Source organism: Lynx rufus, unplaced genomic scaffold, assembly GCF_022079265.1.
Source record: "Lynx rufus isolate CCGP_SWC_20201006 ecotype Redwood Valley unplaced genomic scaffold, mLynRuf1.p SCAF_16, whole genome shotgun sequence".
Lineage (NCBI taxonomy): Eukaryota > Metazoa > Chordata > Mammalia > Carnivora > Felidae > Lynx > Lynx rufus.
The window spans coordinates 39,764,908-39,778,351 of NW_025814830.1; the positions used below are offsets into that span (position 1 = coordinate 39,764,908).

The 13,444-nt window shown below is 51.2% G+C and overlaps 1 protein-coding gene across 2 annotated transcripts; it reads left to right on the forward strand.

The window, feature by feature from the left end:
• Positions 1-979: 979 nt before the first annotated feature.
• On the forward strand, positions 980-12,983 carry PLA2G15 (phospholipase A2 group XV). 2 transcript variants are annotated; one of them, XM_047078634.1, is made up of 6 exons: positions 980-1,174; positions 4,023-4,179; positions 8,195-8,313; positions 8,558-8,656; positions 9,057-9,281; positions 11,049-12,983. In XM_047078634.1, exons 1-6 carry the CDS (start codon positions 1,060-1,062, stop codon positions 11,558-11,560), a joined length of 1,227 nt encoding a protein of 408 aa, XP_046934590.1. In that variant the 5' UTR covers positions 980-1,059; the 3' UTR covers positions 11,561-12,983. The 2 variants fall into 2 exon arrangements, with proteins under 2 accessions (XP_046934590.1, XP_046934591.1); XM_047078635.1 differs by having other exon boundaries at positions 9,182-9,281; positions 11,049-11,251.
• Positions 12,984-13,444: the final 461 nt, after the last annotated feature.

Genomic DNA, 13,444 nt, shown 5'->3' on the forward strand with positions numbered 1-13,444 from the left:
ATGATCAGGGTGTTGTCTAACCCTCAGGAGGAGGTGTGTGGAGGATCAAGACTTCCAGTTTTCAAACATGCTGGTCTCCCTATCATAGGGTGACCCATGGTGCTGGCCGTATTACCAGCCCTCGGATCTACCCACTCTGTTCACCTCTGATTCCTCTAGCAGGGAGCCTCTGCCCTCTCTGGATCCCCAGTTTGCCTGGGATGGGAGGTGGACTCCGAAGTCCCTGCCCTGCTCTGCTGGGAAATTTGCTGATGGGCCATGGTGCAAGGTTGAGGTTCAAACCCACTTTCAACTGGGCGCGAGTACCGCTCAGTCTGATGTTGTGGCTCCATACTGCGCGCAACTAAAACAGGAGGGGAGCCCTCTCACTCGGAAACGAAACACATTGACCTAGCCTCGACCTGTCCTGCCCCTATTCCTACACCCTGGACAGACGCAGGGGGGTCCCTGAACCCGTTGCCTGAACCCAGGTGACATCGGAACAGGGTGTATAGAATCGGTGTAGGGTTTGCACAAAGGTCCTGGTCAGCTCCCGGTCCCCTAAGGCCCAAGAACTTTCCGAGACTCACTTCTCCCCTTCTTCTTGCTCTGACCAGGGTTTCTCAGCAGCTGCAAGCACTGGACCCTGAATCCTCCCTCGGCCCAGCCCGTTCCAGATCCCAAAGCAGGGACGCACCAGGAATCGGGCTGCGCAGCGTGGATTGTGGACACTCAAAGCTGTGCTGGGTCTCCAGCAGCGGCGAGTTGGGTGCGACCGGTCGGGGACTCAGGGCAGAGAAGCCAGGCTGAGCCTGGATCGATCGATGCGCTCGGCGCGCAGCAAGGTCCAAGGAGCTGGCAGGGGATCCGCAGGGGAGAGGCAGCGAGCTCCAAACGGGAGGGACGTGTCTGGCGGCGAGTTCCTATTGGCAGGCCGTTTGGGTAAGATGGATCCTGATTGGCCCGGCGGCTGTGGTCTACTGTGGGCGGGGGGGTTAAGCTCTTCGCCGCCGCCCCGGCCTAGGCGCCCTCCCAGGGCGCTGAATCCGCACCTTGGACCTGTAGCGGCCGTGGCACGCAATGGGTCTTCGCCTCTGTCCCTACTCTGCGGCGCTGCTCCTGGGTGGCCTCCTGTTCCTCCTGCTGCTCGTAGACCCGGCGCTCCCGGTCGGACGTCCCCCTCCTGTGGTGCTGGGTGAGGCGCGCGTACAGTCGTGGGTCCGTTTGCTCGTGCATCCGGCAGGACGGGGTGCGGGGCGGAGCCGTCTTCCAGATCTGCTGTGCTCTAAGCGTGGGGTGGGGGAGCATATGACTGTCTGTCTTGTCACCTGGTTCGGTCCGTCCACCTCTCGCCATGCTGGGCGCGGGTGTGGTCAACCTCTCTTCACCTTCCCCTGTAGAATATGGGGTAAATGGGAGGGCTGCTGTTCTGTTGTCTATCAGTATTGCTATCTACGTCATTCCCAACCTTTGCCTCGCTTTATGTCCATTTTTTAGCTGGAGAGACCGAGATCCTTTGGCCCCACTCCTGAGGGTCAGCGGGGGGATAGGGTGTTCTCGGAGTTGGTCTCCAGGGTCCTCAATTGTTGATTTGGGCATGGCTAGGAGGCTGTCTCTCTCGACTCTTCCAGCCACATGTGTTTCAGGAGGCATTACTGAAAGGAAGCTTTTGGGGGAAAGAATGACTCTCCTATCCTGCCACTAAGACACCCCCCCTCCCCAACTTACCAAATGGGTGGCATTGGCCTGAGGAAGGAGGCCTAAGGGAATCTGAGGATGGCTAAAGACAGAGGTAAGGGTTGGGACAATGGCTACGAACAGATGTCAGGGAGCATCTTACCCTTTCCAGACCAATTTGGACTGGGCTATGTTGGGTCTAGATGACCTTCCTGGCCAACCCCTTGGCCCTGGCCCCCGTAATTATACAGGAACCACCGTGTTTCCTTGTGGTGGTGGGCAGAGATGAGATTTCTCTGTCTTGGGGGCCTTGGATGCCTCATTCAAGCATTGAGTTGGTGGCCAGCTAGGATTCATAAGGGCAGAGACATGCTGAGGTATATGTCACATACTGAGTGTGCTGCAGCATGACCCCCATGTTCTTTCTGATGGGGGTATTTTAATGGGGGTGATGCAGATCACAGAAGGGTAGGGTTGGCTGACAATGTGGTCCCTGGGGGTTCCCACCGGGAGTTCTAGGCCAGGAAATACTCCAGGGGGATGCTGGGTTCAGGTTCACCATGGGATTTGGGCAGACTAGGCCCTGTGTTCCCTAAGTTTACAGGGATCCCTAGAGATGAGGTCTGTATTGGGTAAGCACAAAGAGTCTCCCAATCCAGTTAGGGAAGGCTGCCTGGAGAATGTGGCTATAGGTGAGGCCAGGAGAGAGGAAATTACAGGCAGAGGAAATTACATCTCAGAGGGAGAGAGGTAAGCAATCCAGGATGTCTGAAATGGAGTTAGGGGAGGAGTGAATTGTGCAGGGCTTGTGACTGGTTGGCTCATCTAGACTTTATCCTGTAAGCACACAAGAAGTCATGGGTAGGCCTAAGGAGTTCTGAGTATGACGGGTGTGACATCGGGAAATGTGTGGTCCCTGATGGGGTCCCTGATGTGTGGCAGCCTTTTTGCTTGGATTGATGCTAACTATACTCAATTCATTCAGTTCAGTTCTTGCTTATCCTAGGTCACAGCAGAGGAGCCTTACGCCACAGCCAGAGTCACAGAATCCTAATCTGCCCAGCTTCTCAGAGAGTGAAGCTGTTGGCATTAATCCTGGGAAACCCCATGGTGGGCAGTGGAGGAGCTGTTCCTGTACACACAGCAGGGACCATCAGAGGATCAGCCTCCAAGGGTGACCACCTTCTATGAGTGAGACCCAAATTGGTGGTAGAGACCAAAGAAGTGATACAGAAGACTCTGGGCTGGTGGAGGACTGTAACAAGTCATATCTACCCCAACCTCAGTCTCCTCATCTGTAAAGTGAGCATAGTAAGGATGTTCTCTCCCAGCGTTATTTGAGGTGAAAGTTATATGGATGTCTTTTGTCCTAGTTTTAGGCAAAAAGGGGCTTAGGAAATGACCACTGCTATTTTTAGAGGCCACACAGTCTATCCAGGACAAAGAGCATTCAGGCACAGCAAATCTGGTGACTTCCTCCTTTAGCCATTTCCTCTTTGCTGGAGACAGTGACCAAGGTCTCTGCACTGTCATGCTGAGGACTCCCCATTTCTGCATCTGTGTTGTTAAGGGAGGTGAACGCAGGTGAACTGGAGGTTAAGGGAGGTGAACTGCATCTCATGGTTGTCCTGAGGACACTGTGAGATGATGCAAAGGGAGGGCATGCCCTGTGCAGGGCTAGGTTTGTAGAACCCAAAGAATGCCCAGGAGAGCCAAGAGCTGATGGTTCACTCAGTGATCATGGATCCTAAATGGTGATATGCTTGGAAGATGCAAGAGCATGGCATGTAGAACCAAGTGAGGCCTGAAAGGTCAATGGGAACAATATTCTGGGAAGGGCCTTGAATGTTGGGTGATGAAGCCATGGGGATGGGTTTGAGTGTCACAAGGGCCTGAGGGCTCTGTGTGTATAGACTGACTAGACTCGCTTGGGCAGAGAGAAGTTATCCTTGGGCCTTGTCACACCCTCCCCTACCTGGCTGTGGCTGGACTGTTGTGTTGTTTCAGGGTAGCCATCTCTGACACAGGGTCCAGGTGTGCTGAGAGCCTAGGGCCCTCCAGATGATCTGCCCTCTGGAAGATTACTGGGCTCTCAAGAGGTTGGCAGGTACCATTATGAACTTCTCTCAACTGTGTTTCTGTTCATTGCCACCCCTGTCCACAAGCCTGTCCTAGAGTGCCTTCTCTGGATTCAGTTTTGGCTAGTTAAGTGGCCCAGTGCTTTGTCCTGTTTGCCATTCCTTTGAATAAACAAGGGCCTACTCTGTAGCCTGGGACAGCTATAGTAGGAGGCCTTTGGGTTCAAGTCTCAAGGATCTCCAGCCTGCCGGTCCAGGGCCTCATGACTGTTCTGTGTCCCCCTGCAGTGCCTGGTGATTTGGGCAACCAGCTGGAGGCAAAGCTGGACAAGCCAACGGTCGTACACTACCTCTGCTCCAAGAGGACGGACAACTACTTCACCCTCTGGCTGAACCTCGAGCTGCTGCTACCTGTCATCATTGACTGCTGGATCGACAACATCAGGTGGGGGCTGGGGCACAGATGGGGTGCTGCTCACCGAGCCTAAAGAAATTTCTAGAACCTATTTCTGTCTCATCCCTGCTTCAACAGACCCTGAGGTCACTGACCTCTTGCCCTTCTCATTTCCCCTGTCTAGTCAGCACCACCTCTGCACTCTCGGAGACAGAACTTTCTTCCTCCCTTTCTTGCAGCTCTTGGCTCTACTCTGTCTAGTTCATGCCTTGTGCTTTACACCCTATGCATGGATTCTTTTTTTTTTTTTTTAAGATTTTAATTAATTAATTAACTGACTGATTGATTTTTAAATTTCCATCCAAGTTAGTTAGCATATAGTGCAACAATGATTTCAGGAGTAGATTCCTTAATGCCCCTTACCCATTTAGCCCATCCCCCCTCCCACAACCCCTCCAGTAACCCTCTGTTTGTTCTCTGTATTTAAGAGTCTCTTATGTTTTGTCCCCCTCCCTGTTTTTATATTATTTTTGCTTCTCTTCCCTTATGTTCATCTGTTTTGTATCTTAAATTCCTCATATGAGTGAAGTCATATGATATTTGTCTTTCTCTAACTGACTAATTTCACTTAGCATAATACTCTCTAGTTCCATGCACATAGTTGCAAATGGCAAGATTTCATTCTTTTTGATTGCTGATAATACTCCATTGTATATATACTCACCAATTCTCCTTTATCCATTCATCCATCGATGGACATTTGGGCTGTTTCCATACTTTGACTATTGTGAATAGCACTGCTATAAACATTGGGGTGCACGTGCCCCTTCGAAACAGCACACCTGTATCCCTGGGATAAATACCTTGTAGTGCAACTGCTGGGTCATAAGGTAGTTCTATTTTTAATTTTTTGAGGAACCTCCATACTGTTTCCGGAGTGACTGCACCAGTTTGCATTCCCACCAGCAGTGCAAAAGAGATCCTCTTTCTCTGCATCCTCATCAACATTTGTTGTTGCCTCAGTTGTTAATGTTAGCCATTGTGACAGGTGTGAAGTGGTATCTCATTGTGGTTTTGATTTGTATTTCCCGGATGATGATGATGTTGAGCATTTTTTCATGTATCTGTCAGCCATCTGGGTGTCTTCTTTGGAGAAGTGTCTATTCATGTCTTGCCCATTTCTTCACTGGATTATTTGTTTTTTGAGTGTTGAGTTTGACAGGTTCTGTATAGATTTTGGATATTCACCCTTTATCTGATATGTCATTTGCAAATATCTTCTCCCATTCTGTCAGTTGCCTTTTAGTCTTTCTGATTGTTTCCTTTGCTGTGCAGAAGCTTTTTGTTTCGATGAGGTACCAATAGTTCATTTTTGATTTTGTTTCCCTTGCCTCTGGAGAGGTGTTGAGTAAGATGTTGCTGTGGCCAAGGTCAGAGAGGTTTTTACCTGCTTTCTCCTTTAGGATTTTGATGGCTTCCTGTCTTACATTTAGGTCTTTCATCCACTTTGAGTTTATTTTTATGTATGGTGTAAGAAAGTGGTCCAGGTTCATTTTTCTGCATGTCGCTGTCCAGTTTTCCCAGCACCTTTTGCTGAAGAGACTGTCTTTATTCCATTGGATATTCTTTCCTGCTTTGTCAAAGATTAGTTGGCCAGAAGATTTTACTTATTTTTTTTATTTATTATTTTTGAGAGAGTGAGCAGGGAAAGAGCTGAGAGAGGTGGGGGGGCGGGGACAGAGGATCCAAAACAGTCTCTGTGCTGACAGCAGAGAGCCCGATGTGGGGCCTGAACCCATGAACTGTGAGATCAAGACCGGAGCCGAAGCTGGACGCACAACCAACTGAGCCACCCAGGCATCCCAGAAGATTTTATTTTTAAATAATCTCTACATCCAACGTAGGGCTCAAACTCACAACCTTGATATAAAATTTGCATGCTCTACTGACTGAGCCAGCCAGGCACCCCCTTACATGTGGATTCTATGCTTCAGCCCCTATTCATAGCCTCAACGTGGCCTCCATCCCTTCCCTTGCCTCTGAGTTGACCACTCACTGGCCCCTCAACTTCTTGTTCCTCCTGGGACATACCATGTCTCCATGTCTTTATACTTTCAGCCTGGAATCTAGCTCTATACCCTTTGCCTGATAAATTCCCTCCATTCACTCTTTAATTTTTTTTTTTAATGTTTATTTGTTTTTAAGAGCGAGAAGGAGAGAGTGAGCAGGGGAGGGACAGAGAGAGAGAGAGAGAGAGAGAGAGACAGAGGATCCAAGCAGGTTCTGCACTGTCAGCACAGACCCTGATGTGGGGCTCGAACTCACAAACTTTGAGATCATGACCTGAGCTGAAGTCAGACACTTAACCGACTGAGCCACCCAGTTGCCCCCCATTCACCCTTTAAAACCTGAGCCTGGTCCCTCTGTAAAGTTTCCCCTGCCACTCCCCCAGAACTCTTAACCTTTCCTTCTTCCATGCAACATGTCTATTCCCTTTAATCCTTATCAGTTGCCAAACTTTGTTTCCAAGGATGTTTCCCTGATAATAAAATAATACTGTATTGAAAATTATCACTTATTGAATATAGGCACAGCCTGTGCTACATACTTTCTTTCATTTAGTCTTACAGCAACCCTATGAAACAGGTACTGTTTTCAACCTTGTTTACAGATGAGGAAACCTGGAAGCTCAAAAAGGTTACAAAGTTGCCTAGGGTCACTCAGCTAATGAGTGGCAGAATCAAGATTTGAACCCAGAATTATGTGACCCCGAGCTAAGACAGCTCACTGAAGGCAGAGGTTGCATATCTCTTTTATCTTTTTTTTTTTTTTTAATGTTTATTTATTTTTGAGAGAGAGATACAGAGACAGAGTGCAAGCAGCAGAGGGGCAGAGAAAGAAGGTATATTTCGTTTATCTTTACAGCGGTAGAACCAGGAACAAATTGGTGCTCAGTAAATGTTTGAGCTGAATGGAGTCTCACAAATTAAAATTTTTTTTCTGGAGATAGTTAGTTCTTCAGGTGGCTTGCCTTTCCCTGTTGTTTCTGATGCCTGCTTTGTTGACTCTTTCCTCTTTTGTATGTGATCAGGGTTATTTCTGGGCTGTTGATCTGCAATTCTATTTTTACACCAGAGACATGGTCTCAGGTACTGCCAATCGGAGGTGCAGGCTGATACTGAGAGTGGCTTGTCTACCTTCATGGGACATCTGACTTGTTTAGACTTTCATCTGGCACAGAGCTGCTTTGTCCTTGTAGAAAGTTTTCAACACTTTTCTGTAGGGATAATCTACAGATCACCTTAGAGAAAGTGGGCCCCCTGGACCTATTATTTAGGTCTATATTGGGTATCTTGGTCAGCTTTCTGTGGCTGATCTTATGGGGATTAGGACTCAGGACCACCAAGGACTTCAGGTCTAGCCACCTGTGTTTTCTTGGGCACATTTGCCTCCTTGGTATCAGGGAGGCCAGAACCAAGTTCCTGGCCTAGTACAAAGCTTTCCTTCTGTCTCCCACCACGCTGTCCCATCATTTTTCCAGACCTTGCCCACCCACCCACACAACAGCCACAGGTGTTCAGGCCCTAAGGTGGTGGTTTCTCTGTTTGGGTCTGTATGCTGCACTTACCATCTCCTTTGCCCTGTGATGTATTGTGGTGGGTGGTAGGAGCTAAATCCATGGAGATGGGGAATGGGAGCCTGTAAGATTAGGCTACCTGCCTTTTGGGTCAAGCATGATGTTGATGGCAGAGCCAGGCCTGGTACTTCCCTTTTCCAACCAAATCCAAGACCTGCTTTCTGAGGTTGATGACATTGAGGAGAAGAAAATATTGCCTTGACAGGGGCCCTGGGTTTAATCTTTGGAATGAGTCTTGTTCGGGGTCCTCTGTTGGACTTGGTTACTCTGATTTGTGCTTTATAAAGTTTGTTACTTTTTATATACTTCTTATCAGACATGAGAATAGTAAGGGAGTGTGGCTTAGGATACAGGGAAGTATTAGGACACACCATGTTCAGTGTCATCTCTGGATCACCAGCTCAATATCCCCACCCCCACCCCCGACAGGCTGGTTTACAACAGAACATCCCGGGCCACCCAGTTTCCAGATGGTGTAGATGTGCGTGTTCCTGGCTTTGGGAAGACTTTCTCACTGGAGTTCCTGGACCCCAGCAGAAGCAGTGTGGGTATGTAGCCCTTCCTCATGCCCTCCAGGGAATGGGGCTGGAAGTTCTGTATTCCTAGAGTGGGAGGAATGCTATTAGTTTGAAATGAGCCTGTAAACTGTCTCTAATCAGTGTAGGCACAGAGCCTTATAGCACTCCTTCAGGGATCTTCCTACAGTAGATGTCACAGTCTCCTTGTTGGGTGTGGTGTGGGTGGCTGGCACTGGCTGTCCTTTCTACAATTCTCATACATTTCTGTCTACAGGTTCCTATTTCCATACCATGGTAGAGAGTCTTGTGGGCTGGGGCTACACACGGGGTGAGGATGTCCGGGGGGCCCCCTACGACTGGCGCCGAGCCCCAAGTAAGTGGTCACTCTTGCTTCCTCTCTGAGGTCTTAGGAGGTGGGGACGAGGAGGTCACAGCCCCCAGGGGCCCTGGGCTCTCCCCTGTCCCCCAGGGCCTCTGGTGTCTAGCCTAGCAGTCACAGCTACCACCACTGGTCAATCTGTCCTGTCCTTCTCCACCCCTCACCCTAGGATTTCTGGGCCTCTGAGCCCTGGGGAGAGATAATGAGGCTGGGGAGGGGGAAAGGACCTCCTACATTTCCTCCTTTCCTGCAAAAGGAGGGAAAACCAGACCACTCCCAGTTGGATTTTAGCATTTTCCCCACCCGCCTAGTCCTGGATCTGGCCTGAAAAACATTCAATGGTTCAGGCCCCAGGACCCTTCCTTCCTGACCACCGCCTGGCTCTGGCCTACAGATGAAAACGGGCCCTACTTCCTGGCTCTCCGGGAGATGATCGAGGAGATGCATCAGCTGTATGGGGGCCCTGTGGTGCTGGTTGCCCACAGCATGGGCAACATGTACACACTCTACTTTCTGCAGCGGCAGCCACAGGCCTGGAAGAACAAGTATATCCGTGCTTTTGTGGCACTGGGTGCGCCCTGGGGGGGCGTGGCCAAGACTTTGCGTGTCCTGGCCTCAGGTAAGACCCTGCCTGACCCAGTTTGGGGGGCTGATGTCAGGGATGGTGCCCTCTCTTTCCTTCTACAGTGTCCTCCTGGGCCACCCTCATGTCTCTTCTCCAGAGTGGGATGCTTTTTTAAACATCTCCTTTTCCAAAAGAGGATCTATCATTAATTAATTTCATCTCTCTAGTGGATGGCTCTTGTTATCTGTGTAAGTTTTTTTGCGGCATGTACACGGAGTGGCACAACTGTTGGTCACTCAGGTATTTGCTTGTGCACAGGTGTACACATGTACACTATGCTCTGGCCTGGCTGGCCTAACTTGGTTTGACCCAAAGTTATTTGAGGGAGCCTTCTCCCTTTCTCTTACCCTCATCTTTCCTTCTTCATGCCCACCTTTGCCCCAGGGAAGAAAGGTTGGAATCCAGTTTCCTGTTTATGAGTCATACGTCCATCTGTGGCAGCAGGGAGCCTTTGTGGGTAACACAGGGAGGAAGCAGGTGCAGATTTCTTTGGGCCTGCTTGCCTGGCAGTTGGCAAAGTCACCTCCTTCCCTGTTTCTCCCCAATCCACCTGCCTTTTCAGGGCTATCAGAGCCTGCCAGCTATAGCCATGGGGCTTTCCTCCCTCTGCTAGGACTGGGACTGAACCCGTGGCCCCTCATTTTAGGAGCCACGAGCCACTATGCCAAGCGTCTGAGGAACTTTCTTCCTCATGTCATCAACACTGCCTGACCTACTTGCTGGACAACTGATGGTTGCAATCAGGTCAGACACAGTGCCTCTCCCGGTAGTGACCTTGGATTGGCTGGACAACGAGTCCGGATATAACAAGGACTCATGACAGCCATCTACTCTGTCCAACCTGGACCTAAAAGGACAGATGTGGGCCCGCGTGAATTTGAGACAGGGAACCGTGGTGAGGTTCAGGTCTCAGCCTTTCAGAGCTTCCCTGTGAGTCTCCTTAGATCTCTGCCTCAGATTCTGGGAAACTGTTCTGTCAGGTCCCGGCAGTCTGGATCAGGGGTAGGGTAGGGGGTGGGGTGGTAGTCATGGACCCCTAGCTAGGGGCTTTTCTTTCCTCAGGGGTCCTACAGCCAGATCTCACAAGGCAGAGCTGAAAGTCTGTTGGTCAGTCAGAAGGTGGGTTGGTGGATGGCCAGGGTCCTGAATAGGTCAGAGGGCCCCTGTTTCCAAGTTCTGGCTCACTCCTCAGAGGCCTCCCTGGCTCTGTTTTGTTGGCATTCCTGTGTGAGAAGGACTCTCGCTCTGCCTGCAGCCTCCCCTCCTGCTGTGTCTCCCGAAGGCCTGGCTACCCAGGTCAGTGACACGTAGGAGAGTGGGGTACGACCAGGGCTGGCTGGCTGCAGGTCTGAGCCTAGGAAAAGAAAAATGTTTTTGTAACTCAGTGTAAGAAAAGAGAAAGATGAATGTGTCCCTGGGCTGACAGCCTGCTGATTCACCTTCCACAAGGTCAGTGCCCACAAGCCTGGTAACAAATGCTCAGAGGAGGGTACTGTTTACACAATGAATCACCTTGTGGGTATGTGCTGCCTAAACCTCTGGTGAGGAAATGCAGAAGGAAAGAAACTAGTCATGGCGGTGTGCTTCCCAGATAGAGCAAAAATAAAGGGAACCGTGGGGGAGTTATAATGAGGATGACGGTGTAGAGGTGCTGGAGTGCTGACCGGGCCCCTGACTGGGGCCCAGCGGGGGGCCTGGTGGGGACCGTGCTGCCCTGCCAGCTTGTCCTGAGCACAGACTGAGAAAGCCGTCTCCCTGCAGGAGACAACAATCGGATCCCAGTCATTGGGCCCCTGAAGATTCGGGAGCAGCAGCGGTCTGCCGTCTCCACCAGCTGGCTGCTGCCCTACAACTATACCTGGTCCCCTGAGAAGATCTTCGTGCGTACACCCACAGCCAACTACACGCTGCGGGACTACCGCCAGTTCTTCCAGGACATTGGCTTCAAAGATGGATGGCTCATGCGGCAGGACACGGAGGGGCTGGTCGAAGCCACGGTGCCCCCTGGCGTGCCGCTGCACTGCCTCTATGGCACTGGTGTCCCCACGCCAGACTCCTTCTACTATGAGAGCTTCCCAGACCGTGATCCCAAAATCTGCTTTGGTGATGGCGACGGCACTGTGAACTTGCAGAGCGCCCTGCAGTGCCAGGCCTGGCGCAGCCGCCAGGAGCACCAAGTGTCACTGCAGGCGCTCCCGGGCAGCGAGCACATCGAGATGCTGGCCAACGCCACTACCCTCGCCTATCTGAAACGTGTGCTTCTTGGGCCCTGATTCGATTCCTGTGCCAGGCAGGGCTGTGGGATGGCGTGGCCACACCTGCTTCTCTTGGCTACCGTGGCCCGTGAGGTTAGCAGTTTGTGACTGACTGTCTAATGTCCTCAGTCTGGGGTTGTGAAATATCTGCCATTGGGAAGTGCTGTTTCTTATCCTTTTCTCTGTGGATGTGAGGAAAGAAGAAATAGTCTGGACTCACTTGAGGGATCCTTGCTGAAAAGAATGCTGCTGCTGCTGCTGCTGATGATGATGATGGAATTGCTGTGACCTCAGGACTGGCTCCGCAGGTGGACTGGCTGGCACCTGGCCTCAATCCTGGACTGAGGGGTCATTTGTTTCTCCTACCCCTGTGGCCTTTTCACATTTACCCACTGGGCCCTGGCCCCTTAGCCTTCCTGTGGGGGATATTACTGAGGTGTGGTTCCTGTCCCTAAAGGTCCCAGGGATGGTCTGGTCCCTAGGGGATCCTTCCCACACACTAGCCACAGGTAGGCTTGCTAGTGGCTGTGGGTGGCTGGAGCTGCTGGCTTCCCTGTGGCCTAGTTGCTCAACAGCTTGACTGTGGCTTTCTGGAGGCAGCCTGGTTCCTCCTGCAGGCAGGGGCGAGTTGTGTTCTCCATGGTTCCCAGGTCCTGGGACATTCACTCCTACCTCCCTCACCTCCAAGAACAGCCTAGCTCAGGATTGGGCAGCATATGGCCCTCTAGTTCTTGGGGGCTGCGTTCCAGGAGCCTTGACTCCTGTGGTTGGGCTGTTACCCACAGTATTGATGCTGGCTCCCTTCCCTCTGGGAATGTGGTTCAAGGATGAGAGCAGGGCCAGTGCCATGGCCTTTTAGGTATTCATGAAGAAAGAGAACTCAAGGAAGCAGCTAAGGCAGCTCGGGGTATCCCTGCTAAATCCACCACCACGTTGCCACCCAGCCCTAGGGTTTTTCTAGCACCCGTGTGGGCTGGTGCAGAGCTGAGAGGAGGTAGGACTCTTTCCCACTTTGCCCAGCACCTACTCCCACCAGGCAGTTCAGTGGTGTTTAGTCTGCAGAGACTAACCCAGAAGCTTGAGTCGCCCCTGAAAGAGCCAGGTGCCCTGGGGCTCCCCTGGTAATTTCCTTCCTTTCCAGAGGTGCTGCATGGATCTCCCTATAATAGCAGGGATGGAGAATCTGGATCTGCCTTGGTGGCAGTGATCTCCAAGTGGTCAATGGCTCTAGGCCAAGACTTGAGTCTAACCTCTAGGATGGGACCCCAGAGCCACAGTCAGGCTGGACTGTGCTGCTCTGCCACAAGATTTCTGTGGAGCTGGATTTTTTTGTATTGTGAACATACCCAGCATCTCTCTCCTTTTATTCCTGAGTGGTGTGCTCCATACTGGGGCTCTGAGCAGGCTGTACCTTGATTCTGGCAATAAAAATACTCTGGATGCTGTAAAGTGCCCTGGCTTAGAGTCTCTTCTGAGCATGAAAAGAGGGAGGTAATGGAGGGGTGGAGGGGTGAAGACGCTAGAGAGGTAGCGTCCTGCCTCCCTCTACTCCTGCTTGGTGTATAAACCCCACATGCTGCCCCACAGCTGGGGGCTGAGGACGATCCTGCAGGTCACCCTGGCTGGACTCTCGTTCCCAGCCTTTTTGTCCTCTCTCATCTTTCAGGTCTCAGTGTCTTTTGACCCTAGAGTTTTTTTTAGGATGCCATCCTTCTTTGTTTCTTCAGTTTGCCCACTGTCTGTCCCTCTCTGGGGACAGAGACTGACAGAAGAGGAGAGACTAGGCTGAGACTAGGTGTGGACAGAGACAAGGAACAACACTGGGAACCAAGTGGAGATGGATAAAGACAGAGAAACAGAGCCGGAGACAGGGAAACATGCATAGGGATGGCATCCAAGCCT

Bases quoted from the DNA above. Each gene is read 5' to 3' on its own strand.
- PLA2G15 (XM_047078634.1), top strand. From the start codon at position 1,060: ATGGGTCTTCGCCTCTGTCCCTACTCTGCGGCGCTGCTCCTGGGTGGC. The intron at 1,175-4,022 runs GTGAGGCGCGCG...GTCCCCCTGCAG, and splicing joins TCCCCCTCCTGTGGTGCTGG to TGCCTGGTGATTTGGGCAAC. The intron at 4,180-8,194 runs GTGGGGGCTGGG...CACCCCCGACAG, and splicing joins TGCTGGATCGACAACATCAG to GCTGGTTTACAACAGAACAT.